At 36.1% G+C, this 14,196-nt stretch overlaps 1 protein-coding gene across 3 annotated transcripts in view; it reads right to left on the bottom strand.

Moving 5' to 3' along the window:
- Ddx10 (DEAD-box helicase 10) overlaps positions 1-14,196 on the bottom strand; it is a 171,975-nt gene that overhangs the window by 66,588 nt on the left and 91,191 nt on the right. For all 3 annotated transcript variants that reach the window (XM_090319567.1, XM_090319566.1, XM_090319565.1), the window contains exon 17: positions 510-649. In XM_090319567.1, the coding sequence (XP_090175693.1) occupies positions 510-649 (140 nt within the window). The remainder of the gene's footprint in view (positions 1-509; positions 650-14,196) is intronic.

Here is a 14,196-nt window from a genome sequence, read left to right on the forward strand (position 1 = left end):
AGTGTTCTCTCTCTCTCCCTCACTACCCCCCTCACATTTTAGAGACAGACCTGACCAGTCAGTATGATTCTCCATTCTAAGCGCAGAATAAAACTCTAACTTCTGCTTTTGTGTCAGACTCGTTCCTTTGATCATGGACCTAACATTGGGGAAGTGTGGGGGAGGCTTGTACCCTAATACTGAGTAGCTAGGATTACAGGTATGAGTGACTGGTGCCAGTTATATATGTACTCCTAATTCATGAAATACTTAAGCAACACAAACTCAGAATAAAAGAGATGAGAAAAAGTGAATAAAGAAAAATAAAATGCAACTCTCATAACCTAACATGGGATTACAAAAGAAAAACATTTAATCTGTAAAATGATCAGAAGAGATATTAGTAGCAGGATTTTTATACTGAAAACAAGAAAACTCAGTAATTTTTAATATTATTACTCGGGTTCATTAAAAGGTAACTCAGATGAATATTTAGTATATGCTTAACAACACCAATGGTAACAACATACCTTATATTGTTTTCCATATATTCACTATCTGATTCTTCAGAACTTCTGTATTTATCTGGATCTGGAAGGGTGCTTGGATCAAATCCAGTATCATCATCATCACTCCAATCCAGAAAGGCTTCTTCTTCTTCATCTTTACCCTTAGAAAATACAAAGAAATTTACAATTTAAAAAGTCAGCTGATAGTAATTTTTATTGCAGACATAAAAATAGTCTTCCTAACTGATATTCTCAATTAGAATACTTCTATTCTGGTGAAGACCTGTGTGACTTTCTCAGAATTATAAGCATTTGCAAAAGGAAAGAAATCTGCATCATTTCAAAATTGAAACAAGGTAAGATTCAGAAAGGAAACCTCTGAATTTAGGACCACAGTAGTCTAAATCTCAAAAATTAAAAACAAAAAATCTGCAACAAGCTTATTCACTGTGAACAATGTTCTGAATTCAAATATAAATTCGAGAAGAACCCTAGGAAAAAGGGAAAAATAGAAAACAACAACAACAAAAAAAACAGAAATAATAATGCATGGAAGATAGTGGGTAAAGAGGCAGGATTTATCTTGCTTTGTGCAAGTAAGTAAATGAGCTATTTTTTTGTTTTTGTTCTTTAGTAAGTTTATTTTTGTCAAAGGATAAAGTCATGAATGCAGAAGTAAATAGTATACATTATGTTAGAAGATTCGTTTTGGTACCTAGTAGATGAATTCATGTAATGCTACATACACTTAACAAATCTAAGTAAGAAATATAAAAATATGGGTTTCTCTCAGTTACAATCTTTGATTCTTCTCCCAACCAGGAAAGAAGTACTTCAATGATTCTTTGATTTCAGAAGATGAATGTTCTTCTCAGAAACTAATTCACAACTCAGAATAGCACAATAATAAACTGCACGGGCCACTACCAAAACCCTCAAACAGTTTTGAATAGCTCTCTCCAGATAAACTCTAAACATAACAAATGAAGAAGTAAAGAAGCATTAGTCACCACTGCAAAGAATCACTAGTGCCTTCCCCAGGAAACTTCTAAGTAACTACATGTTGTCTAGAAACACAACAGAGGAAGGAATGAAAAGTTGCCATTAGAAGCAACACACAGCAGGCTCCCAAGCAATTCCCACATTTCTGTCTTGGAAGAGTCCAAACAACTTCTGTTAATGTAAAGAGAGTCTATTGACAGGAAATAGTAAAACAAATTATACTGAAAGAATTTTTAAAATATTAACTTGTAAATGAATTTAATAATAACCTCATTATATGTTAACATCTTAAACATTTTGTTGAAAAAAAAAGCTGTCCATGCTAAAACTATAGTTTGTTTTATATTATTCCAAATGTTAACTGTCTCTCTTAAAAGAAAGCTGAACTCTCAAATCTGCTTCTTTATGCCATTTGTTGCAATAGGTTGTTCTGCTTGAAATAAAAGAAAATCTAGCCCCTCACAAACAAGTAGTTGAAAAAGAGCAAAATTACTATGAAACCTTTTCAGATAACTGGGGTTTTTTTATACTTATATTAAAATCTGTTATCTGCAGCAGAAGTCTTCAATCAGTGAGTGAGTTTGGAACATCAGGCTATGGTCACTTGGGAAAGTCTGGGTGGAACAAGGCAGATTCTCTTTCTATGATCCACAGATACTGGCATATTTTTGCCTATTACACAACCCTTTTGAAAATCCTAATGGTTAATACTGTACAAAGGCACTAAAAAGGCCTTTTAACTAAGTGTTTGGTAACTGCAAGTAGAATATTAGCAGTATAGTACTATATATACTTGGTTCTTCAACATTTGGTTAGATTGAATTTGGTGTACCTCTAAGACATAGTCAGCTGGATTGCACTGTTTGGGGGGGTAGAGTCTACAATTATGAACAACCAGCTCAAAAAAAAATAATCCATTGTTCTTAACATCCAACAATGTATATGTGTGTATATATATACACACATGTATATACTGTATATACATATGCATTTCTGATATGCAAATACATATTTCTAATAGGCAACATATTGCAGCATTATCCACATGAGAATCCAAGAAATATGAGGAAATGCAGAATGATGAGATCCATACTCAAGGGGAGGAAGAAGAATCCATATAAGGCCACCTACTTACAGAATTAGTCCCTCAAAGCTAGCAGTGCTTACCCAAATTCCTCTCTAGATATTCTCAAACAATGAGAGCATTTGATTGAAAGACTGAGAAAAGCTATATAAATAATACATGCAGTGAACACAGTTAAGAGCAATAGGCAAAGGGCTAGCATATGAATATTCAAAGCATCAAAGAACAAATTCCACATTTGGAAGGATCTTCACCATTTAGAATATTAATTTGACAAATGTATAATGCACTCTGACTTTGGCCTGAAGAATGTAATCTGAAATACAACATGCAGAGAAGGACTCTGATTCAGCATTTAAACATTAAGACTTTGACCAAAATGAAATTTCTCCTAAGACCACCATGCATAAAATTCATTGTTCTTCTTAAATTGCTTACTCATATGCTTACTTAATATAGAAAAATCTCACTGACTTCTACAGAATATTGATAATACTACAATTTTATAGCAAGCTAATAGTGGTACATTGCTTTACTAGTCATCTTTGCTTTTTATCATCTTGTAAGGTACACTAACTAATAGACTAAATAAAATTATAAAAATACACTTTGTTATCTGATATATTGAATTTATTTGTATCTGGATATTTGAAATTTGATAGGGAAGGGGGGAAAACAAAGACGGGTGGGGGGTGTGCGGGGGGGAGGGAAATGGGTACCAAGACATGTGAAAGGGTATCAATGTATGTGAATTAATGCACCTTCTACCTGGCAAATATCATGTAACCCTTTTACTAATTACAATTTTAAAAAAAGTTAGAAAAAAAAATACAAGTCTAAACTGGGCTCCAGTGGTTCTTATCTGTAACCCTACCGAAAATGTGAGGATTGTGGTTCAGAAAGAAAAGTCCAGGGCACTCTTATCTCCAATTAACCACCCCAAAACCTGGAAGCAGAGGTGTGGTTCAAGTGGTTAAGTGTTGGCCCTGAGCAAGAAAAAGCTCAGGAACAGCTTCATCGTCACCTCATAATGTGAATGCTGATGTCTACTGTTCAAGGTTGTTGAAAATAATCAATTTGGTAATCTTGTAGCTCTCAAGGGTCCTTGCTGCCTTTCTAAATGTAATTCTAGTGTAAGCTAGAACATGAAACAGATTTAATTCTCAGAAAGCAGTTTATGAATATTAGAAAAAAGTAAAATATTATACACAAAACAAATATGATTGAAAGAAGTAAAGACATAATGGCTTAAAGATTAAAAGAATGTACCACAGCACTTGGGAAAGGTAGATTTAAAAATACTTTTAAACCAAGTCCTAAATTTTTAGTTTCATAACTGGAATATTACTCAACAATGAAAAGGACTGATCTATATAACAACATAAGTATCTATAACCATTCACCTTGCTAAATGAAAGTCAGACCCAAAAGGCTACATATTGTATGTCATTTTAAGTGAAATTCTGGAAAAGTAAAGTTTTAAAGACAGAAAACAGATCAGTATTGCTAGGCTAGTTGACATAACAGAATTATCCTGTTCTTTTGTTGTTGTTGTTTTTGTTTTGCCAGTCCTAGGGCTTGAACTCAGGACCTATCCTTGAGCTTTCTCAAGACTCTACCACTCAACCACTTGAGCCACAGCACCATTTCAGCATTTTCTGTTTATATGGTATACCCAGGGCTTCATGCATGCTAGGCAAGCATTCTACCACTAAGCCACGTTCTCAATCCTAAAAGTAATATTTCTAAAGGTAAGAATTACTAGCATTTCAATAATTCATAAAGTAGTCTTAGAATGAGAAAAAAATTATGTATCTCTCTAATACGTGGCTATATTTTCAATCCTAGCCCACAACTGTTATATCTTACTTAGGAGGAGAAAAAAAAAAACATTACAGAGTTAGTTGAGATCTAGCTTTGGAATAATAAAACACTGACAAGATGGATTGTTAGTCACCACCATGTTTGGTTTTACAACATTTTTTATGGTTGGGTCCACTAATTCATTATTTCTCCAGGTGGGAGCCCAAGTCCAATCTCTCTCAGATACTGAAAATTGCTCTTTGCAGAATGAAATTGGCTCTTGTTTGGTAAAATAAACAAATAGCAATTTAAAATCAGAAATGAACTCAAGCTTTAACAAATGCATACAAATTAATCTAGTAAAATATGAAAATCCATTAACTACATGGATATAAAAAGGCAGAAATATCAAATAAAGGAAAAATATTCCACAAATTTTAAAACTACATGACAAGATACCTTCCAAGGAAATATGCTACGTCAGTATCACTGAATGAAATACCACTGACTGAACATTTCAAACTATAAAACATTTTTAGACAGGCAGGGATTCTGCAGGGATCATTCTGCCCTTACAGCCAGCCTCCTGAATAGGATTGATTCTAGCTGGCTAATTTTAAGTAAATTATCTTAAAAAAAATAATAAAATATTTTTTCTTATTCCTGACCATCCTTTTGCTTAACAATGACTGAAGAGAAATGGAGTGAATAAAGTACTTCCACATTAAAGACTATTTGCCTGTAGAAAACAATAATCAGTTCTTCACAAAGTTCATCATAGTCATCAGGCAACCCAAAGATGACAAGTTATATGTCCAAGAGAAGTGAAGACATACCCACAGAAAAATACATACAAAAGCATAATTTGTATTAGCCAAATGTTAGGGGGAAAAAACCTCAAATGTCCTACAAATAAGCATACAGATAAAATATGAAATATCCATACAATGGAGTATTATTCATCAATCCAAGAAATGAAGTAATGAAGCTGGGAGTGGTGGCTCATGCCTGTTATCCTAGCTACTCAGGAGGCTGAGTTCTGAGGATCAAGGTTCAGAGCCAGACCAGGCACTAAAAGACCGTCAGACTCTTATCTCCAATTAACCACTAGAAAATTGGAAGTGGCACTATGGCTTAGTGATAGGGCTATAGTCTTGAGCTGAAGAGCTCAGGGACAGCGCCCAGGCCCAAAGTTCAAGCCCCACGACTGACAGAAAATAAAAAATTTTTTTTTAATTTTTTATTGTAATTAGTAAAAGGGTTACATGATATTTGCCAGATAGAAGGTGCATTAATTCACATACATTGATACCCTTTCACATGTCTTGGAAATTTTTTTAATGAAGTAATGAAAAAAAGACAATAAATAAAGAAATGGCAAATGTTACAGCATGGGTGAACCCCAATATTCATACATTAAGTTAACAAGCTAAAAAAAGGACCACCTATTAGATGAACCACTTATATGAAACTTCCATAATAGGCAGATAATATAGATAGAAGACAGAATAGTGACTACCAAAAAAATATGTCATTAGAACTCAGAAGAGTTAGTGAACCCTGCTTTCTTCTGGGGATATGACCCCCCCCACACACACACACACAAACACTTCCAAAAATGAGATAGTGATGATGATGGCTGCACAATGTTAATATATAAAAGCAACTGATTATTCAGCCACTTGTTAGAAAAGTTAATAGTTTGATCTTGAAGGATAGTCTACCATAAGACAAATCAACATGTGTAGTCTGCACAAACTTAATTAAAGGTAAGTCCTAGGGCATCAGTGTCTCATGCCTGTAAGCCTAGCAATGTAGGAGAGCAAGATCTGAGGATTACAGCCAGCAGGAAAGCTGGCAAGATGCATCTCCAATTAAGCACTTAAAAAAAAAAAAGGCAGGAAATGGAGCTGTGGTTCAAGTGATAGAGCATAGACTTGAGCAAGAAAGCTCAGGGGATCAACACTACCTCTGTTGAGATTTTCTTAGACTGCTTTGTCTCCGGTATCAGGCTTGTCATAATTACACAGTGATTACTCATCTTTCATTTTAATCTAGGGGTTCCTAATCACTGAACTAGTCTATGAGAACAACTTGTACAAAGTTGATTAACTTAGGATAACAGAGTTTAAAGGAGGAAAATACCTTTGAACCACTAACTCACAACTATTCACAGAACTTTCTTTCTAAATCATTACAATATTAAACCTATCACTGATGCTATCAAGTTCTGTGTTCACAATGCACGTGGTACAAATCCCCGGGTTTGTCTTAAATTAAATTTTTAATTTTAATTTAAACTTTAAAAGTCTTAAATTAAGGAAAATTTAAATCAGCTAATGCATATGTATGCTTTAGTTAAAAGAAAACAAGAAGATACATAAAAGCCCATCTACAAACACAGGGTAGCAACAAAAAGTAAGATTAAGGTTTTGTTGCATATCAATGGAGAAAATCATGTAAAAGATACTTTAGAGGGGGAAAAAGTTTTAGATCAGTATTAGTAAGACTTCAAAATAACACAGAAAAATAAAAGCTCCTCCTAGAAATACTAAATTGGAAATAGCTTTAAGTGCTTTAAAAATTGATTCTGTATCAGTCAAGTGTCTAGGCCAGTACTTTACAGTACCTTTAAAATTCTTTAGCTTTATAGAACCAACATTATATGAAATAGAGGAAAACTAAAAACATTTCTTCTGTAAGTCAGGAAAAAGACAAAGGTATCTATTGTGTCTATTCCTCTTCAATATACTGTTTGACTTCCTAGCCAGAGCAATATGACAAGAGAAAGAATTAAAAGGGATACAGTGGAAATCAAATTATCCCTATTTGTAGATAACATGATCGGGCATCTAACAGACCCTAAAGACTCCACCAAGACACTCTTAAATCTGATAAACAAAAAACAACATACAGAATCATTAGTTTTCCTATAAGCCAAAAATAAACAGATTGAGAAAAAAAATCAGAAAAACAATCCCATTCAAAATAAATTTTTTTTCAAAAAAGACCTCTACAATAAAAACTATGAAGTACTGAAGAAGGAAACTGAAAGATATCTTACAGGATGAAACAACCTCCCATAGTCATGGATCCAAGGAATTAATACTGTAATTAACCAATGAATTAACAGAATTAACCACTAAAAATGCTCACAATAGTAAAAGTAACCTACAGATTAAACATAACCCCATCAAACCCTCAATGTCATTCTCCATGGAAGCAGAAAAATAAAATCCAAAAATTTGTATGTATGAATAAAAGACTCAAGATTGCCAAAACATATGGAACAAAAGGAGGATGTAGTAATTAGTTATGGCAGCTTATGTGGACTAATGAAAATGCAAAGAAAGAACTTCAGCTGGGTAATCTCAAAAATTCCACTAGTTAAGAAATTGCCTTCAATAGCTAGCATGCTTTAAAAAAATTATCTTTGGGTTGAAAACACAATTATATTATGAATCTGGTCTTGGTAAATCTGTGCAGCTGCAGAACGTTTTGACATGGGCACCTTGAAATGAGGGACATTTTGAAAAGGCTAATAATTCGAAGAAATCATGTCAGAATGACATTATGGGAATGCAAAATCAATTCTTTCACTACCAAGAATTATATGCAAAGGCAATACTTATTCTATTCCTGACTGTCACCTATCCACAGCTTGTGAGAATGGATAGATTCAGGCCAAAACTACTTATATTAGATCATCATAATTAGGTAATAACAATTGAAAATAATAGACCTGGGTCTTTTCAATACTTAGGATATTGTGCCTATAGCAGAATAACTAAACTAAATGATCTGTAAAAACTCCCCAAACCTACTGTGATCTTGGTCTGTGACTTGTTTTGGGATCATTAAGAGCAATTCAAAAGTGTAATTTCAGAAAGGTTGTATTACTATTTCTGAATGCAGTTCCAATTCAGACATTTGAAAAAAACAGATTATACGCCAAACTAAACTATCTTTAGAAGAATACAACTCATTGATAAATCTCAATGCTAAGACTTAGGAAGGCTGGGAGCCTAGCCTAATAGTAGAGTGCTTGCCTAGCACACACAAAGCTCTGGGTTCAATTCCTTGGTACCAGGTACCATATATACAGAAAAAAGCAGAAGTGGTGCTATGGCTCAAGTGGTAGTGCACTAGTCTTGAGAAAATCCAAGTACAGTGTCCAGGCCATGAGTTCAAGCCCCAGAACTGGCCAAAAAAAAAATAACACATTACATGAGGTTTGTTGTTGCTGTTCTTGTTGGTCAGTCATGGGGCTTGAACTAAGGGCATGGACACTGCTCAAGGCTAACACTCTACCACTTGAAGCCACAGCTTAACTCAGGTTTTTGAGTGGTTAATTGGAAACAATAGTCTCAGGGGGACTTTTCTGCCTGGGTTGGATTCAAACCGCAATCCTTAGATTTCACCCTACTGAGGAGCTAAGATCACAGGCATGAGCCACTGGTACCCAGCTTGACATCAGTTTTGAAACTATAAATACATGTAATTTAATATACTTTATTGGTCCAGAACAATGTCTAGAGTTAGGCCATGCTGATGACTTCCAAAGAATCAAAAAATAAACATAAAGCCACCACATAATATATATTCAAATTTGCATCATGCTTTACTCTGAAAAGTCTTTTGAAAAGTGCAGTATATAAAAAAGAGCCACAAAGTCGGACGCAGTGGCTCACGCCTGTAACCCAACTACTCAGGAAGCTAAGATCTTAGGATCACAGTTCAAGCCAGCCCGGGCACTAAAGTCCATGAGACTCTTATCTCCAACTAACCACTAGAAAACCAGAAGTGGCATTGTGGCTCAATGGGTAGGGCAGCAACCTTGAGCTGAAGAGCTCAGGGACAGTGCCCAGGCCCAGAGTTCAAGCCCCATGACCAACAAAGAAAAAAAAGCAAAGTTACAAGCAGCAACTTTCCATAACAAAAACTGTGTATTTCAGTTTTGGGAAAAAGCAACCTTTTAAAAGTATTAAAGTTCTGCCTGAGTGACCCAATAAGCTCCACTCCCAAACTCCTAGAATTAATAAACCACTTTAGCAAAGTGGCAGGATACAAAATTAACCTGCAAAAGTCAGTAGCCTTCTTGTAGGCCAACAATATGCAAACATAAGGCCAAATCAAGAAAATGATCCCATCTGCAATAGCCCCCAAAAGAATAAAATACTTAAGAATTAACCAAAGATGTAAAGGAATTATTTAATGAAAACTATAAAAGCCTAATGAAAGAAATTAAAGAGGATACCAGGAAATGGAAAGACATCCCATGCTCATGGGTAGGGAGAACCAATATAGTGAAATTGGCCATACTGACAAAATTATATACAAATTCAATGCAATCCCCATCAAAATCCCAAAGACATTCTTTACTGAAATTGAAGATACAATCCAAAGGTTCATATGGAACAAGAAAAGACCTAGAATAGCCAAAACAATTCTAAGCAAAAAGAACAATGCAGGTGGTATTACAATACCAGACTTCAAACTCTACTATAGAGCCATAACAACAAAAACAGCATGGTATTGGCACAAAAATAGACCAGAAGATCAATGGAACAGAATAGAAGACCCAGAAATAGAACCACATACCTATAGGCAACTTATATTTGACAAAGGAGCCAAAGATATATAGTGGAACAAACACAGCCTATTCAATTATTGGTGCTGGCAAAACTGGGTGCAGAAAACTAAAAATTGACCCTGGCTATCACCATGCACAAGCATTAACTCAAAATGGATCAAAGACCTCAATGCCAGACAGGAAACCTTGAAACTGCTACACGATAGAGTTGGAGAGACATTGGAACTCATAGACACAGCCAAAAGATTCCTGAACAGAATCCCAGGGTCACAACAGATTGAAGAGAGACTCGATAAATGGGACTACCTAAAAATAAAATGTTTCTGCACAGATAAAAGCATAGCCACAAAAGTAGAGAGACAGTCAACCAACTGGGAAAAGATATTTACCAATAATACAGCTGACAAATGCTTAATATCCAGTATCTACAGGGAACTCAAGAAATAAATCCCTACTGCCAAACCCAACAAACCATTCACTAAATGGGCAAGGGAACTAAAGAGAGACTTATCAAAAGAAGAGGTTAAAATGGCAGAAAAGCATATGAGAGAATGCTCATCATCCATGGTCATAAAGGAAATGCAAATAAAAACAACCCTAAGATACCACCTTACCCCAACAAGAATGACCAAGATTTTGAACTCAGACAATGACAGATGCTGGCAGGGTTGTGGAGAAAAAGGAACCCTACTGCACTGCTGGTGGGATTGTAAACTAATTCAGCCGCCCTGGAAAGCAGTGTGGAGGTTTCTTAAAGAAGTAAAAATTCGGGCCGGGAGTTTGGCCTAGTGGTTAAAGTGCTTGCCTAGCATGCATGAAGACCCGGGTTCGATTCCTTGGTACCACATACATAGAAAAAAGCTGGAAGTGGTGCTGAGGCTCAAGTGGTAGAGCTCTAGCCTTGAGAAAGTCCAAGGACAGTGCTCAGGCCCTGAGCTCAAGCCCAGGACTGGCAAAAAAAAAAAAAAAAAAGAAGTAAAAATTGACCTTCCCTACCATCCCGCCATACCACTCCTGGGCATCTATCCTAAACATCATAACCCAAGATATGATAAGGATACCTGCTCAGCTATGTTCATCTCTGCACTATTCGCAATAGCCAGGCAATGGAAACAATCCAGATGCCCTACTGCAGATGAAGAGATACAAAAAATGTGGTATATATACACAATGGAATTCTACATAGCCAACAGACAAGATAAAATAATGGCATTTGCAGGGAAGTGGATGAATCTAGAGCGAATCATGTGGAGTGAGACAAGTCAAGACCAAAGGAACAAAAGGCGCATGGTATCCTTAATATGTGGTTATTAGATCCAAACAGGACAAGAGAGAGGACTCAATATTTGTGTACTCAATGCTATGGACATGGTACTGGAAATATAAACACAACTACATAGACATAAAAATTTATGACTCTATAGACATAATGTTTTATTACATAGATTAATCTGTATATATGACAAACAAACCCTCAGCCTAATTTTAATTATGTTCTAAAATCTAACTGCCAGTGACTGTATATAGAGATTCCCTTCTTGAATACTTGTTTGTTAAACACATCATTTGAAATATGATGTAAAACTCAATGTTAATAAATTCTTTAATAAAAAAGTATTAAAGTTATTTTCCCAAAATATTTTGATAGTTTATGAAAACATATGATAGGTTTTGACATACTTTTTCCTCTGTCTTTATAGGTACCTCTTCAAAGAGCCTAAAAGATGACGAAGTATTGTGAGGTTACTGGACTAACCATTAATGAACTAGGAATCTCCTTCATAAAGAACATTTTTTATTTTTATTTGGGCACAAAAAACAATGATGGCAATACAAACTAAAATCTCTCCCCAAAAAAACAAGAAGGAGGTCTGCCATATTTTAACATCTGGATTCTTGTTACTGGTATAATTTCTATAATAAAATCAAGACAAGAGTGGAATTCTTTTCTTCTGAAGAAGAGTGATATGAAAAGTAACTAATTTGTGGAAAAGCTCTTCTTTATCAAGCGTCAATGTACTCTAAAACAGCTATCTCACTTATTTTTCTTAATAATTCTATGACTTAAGTATTACTAGCTCCATATTAAGGAAAGAGGAGGAGGAGGAGGAATAAGAGGAGGAAGAGGAAGGGGAAGAGGAGGAGGAGGACGAGGAGGAGGAGGAGGAGGAGGAGGAGGAGGAGGAGGAGGAGGAGGAGGAGGAGGAGGAGATGACAACAACTTAGGCTCAGATAGTTTAAGAAAAGTGTACTTGATCCATATAGTTAGTAAATGGCTTTTAATCCAGGACGGAATGACTTTAAGGGCAGTGATGTTTTCCATTCCTAAGCCTTTTCCAAGCCAAATAAAATACCCATTTCTCTATAACTATTCCTCATGTTTCATGGTGCCACAGTCCTCTCACCATTGCTCCTACTGATGTGGAACTTCAGATTCCTTATTTGGGGGAAGAAAATAACAACTATCACATATAACAGAGTGACAAGAAAAAGGAACTAAAAAAAGAGTATGAAGACTTCTCAAAGGGTCAAATCATCAAAAGCAGTCTAAAATGGATCAAAATCCACAATTATACCTTTTTAGTGCTGATGTGTGTTAGATGTGGAGTTCCTCAAGTCTCGCATATGAAAGGTGTGGCAATAGCACTATTAGGAGGTGGTAGAAACTTTACCAGATAGGGCCTAACAGCAATGCCTGTACCAGGGACACTGGGACCCTGGCCCCTCTTTTTGTCTTCATCCCAGCCACTATGAGATAAACAGGCTTTCCTGTCACACCACAGCCATAATACACTTGTACCACCACAAACCCAAAGCAAGAATCAAGCAACCATGGACTGAAATCTCTAAAAATATTTTAAATCTACAAAATACCCCTTTCCTCTCTTCTCAGATCTTCTCAGATACTTGGCACAGTGACGGAAACACTAACACATTCAGGGCAGATTATTAAATTGATTCTACCATGTACTGAGTAGAGAAGCTGAGGTCAAAAGGGAGACTATATACCAAGCCTACACAGGGCCCTGGGTTCAATCTCAAGCACAGAAGAAAAAGAGTGAAACAAAATTAACATACACTTTAACTGTTTACATCAGTAAGAAATTGTTAGGTATTAGTATCTCTTTATGACTCTATCTAATATTTAACTATTCAGAGGCTCTGTTTCCTTCCTCCACAAAACCTACAGAATTGAATAACATGGGTTTATTGATATTACACAATCCAGAGGCACCTATCAGCTTTAGCTGTGCTAAGTCAGCATCTCTGAGGCTAAGGAGCCTCAGACAATTATAGGATAATAAATAAGAAAAGTATCTCCCAGAAATTAATCACTTAGCCCCACCACACTCACTGTCTACCCCCAATTCCTACAAATACAACAGCCACCTTCATGCAATGAAGCAGCAAGAAACTTCACAGTTGTTATTGTAGTTAATAACAACATCTGGCAGGATGTGAGTTGTACATTCTCACCATGTAAATAGAGACCTTCCCCTTTTTTAAAATTGTTCCCTTAGACACTACCTGTTATTTACTCTGGATGACCACCACAATGTCACTAGCACTACTATGCATCTGTACACTGAGCACAGCCGCAGCTGTGAGGCAGAGAGATGACAGCTTAACATTAGAACAACAAATCTCTTGCTGAGAGACCTTTCTGAGTTTACAGCCCCTAAAACTGTTCTTCCATGATGACAAGAAAAGGACTATGGGAAAATGGGATTCGAAGGACCTGCAATCTTTCAACCACTTGTGACCCACTGGCCCCTCTACCTACATCTGCACTTTCAAGCCATGACTCATTTCATTCTCACTACAGACTAAGGCCTAAAGTCATGAAGTCCAATTTTAAAAACACATGCACTAGAACTAAAAGGTAGCTATGACAGATGGGTGCCCTTGCTCGAACCTAACTATTTGGGAGGCTGAGATCAGTTAAAAAACGGCACAGGCAGGAAAGCCCCTGAGACTCTTATTTTCAATTAACCATTAGCAAACCATCACTGGTGCTATGGTAGAGTGCTAGTTTGGGGCACAAAAGCTCAGGGGTAGGGTCTAGGCCCTGAATTCAAGTCCTAGGACCGGAGCAGGGAGTGGGGTGGGTTGAGGGGTTGGAAAGGGAATCTGGCTGAAATAAACCTTCAAATTATCAAATAAGGCTCAATTTGTCAGGATGTTAGGGAGGTTCCAATTACAAAAGAGATAAAACTATCCCAACA

This window comes from Megascapheus bottae, chromosome 27 (genome assembly GCF_031878675.1).
Source record: "Megascapheus bottae isolate mThoBot1 chromosome 27, mThoBot2.hap1, whole genome shotgun sequence".
Classification (NCBI taxonomy): domain Eukaryota; kingdom Metazoa; phylum Chordata; class Mammalia; order Rodentia; family Geomyidae; genus Megascapheus; species Megascapheus bottae.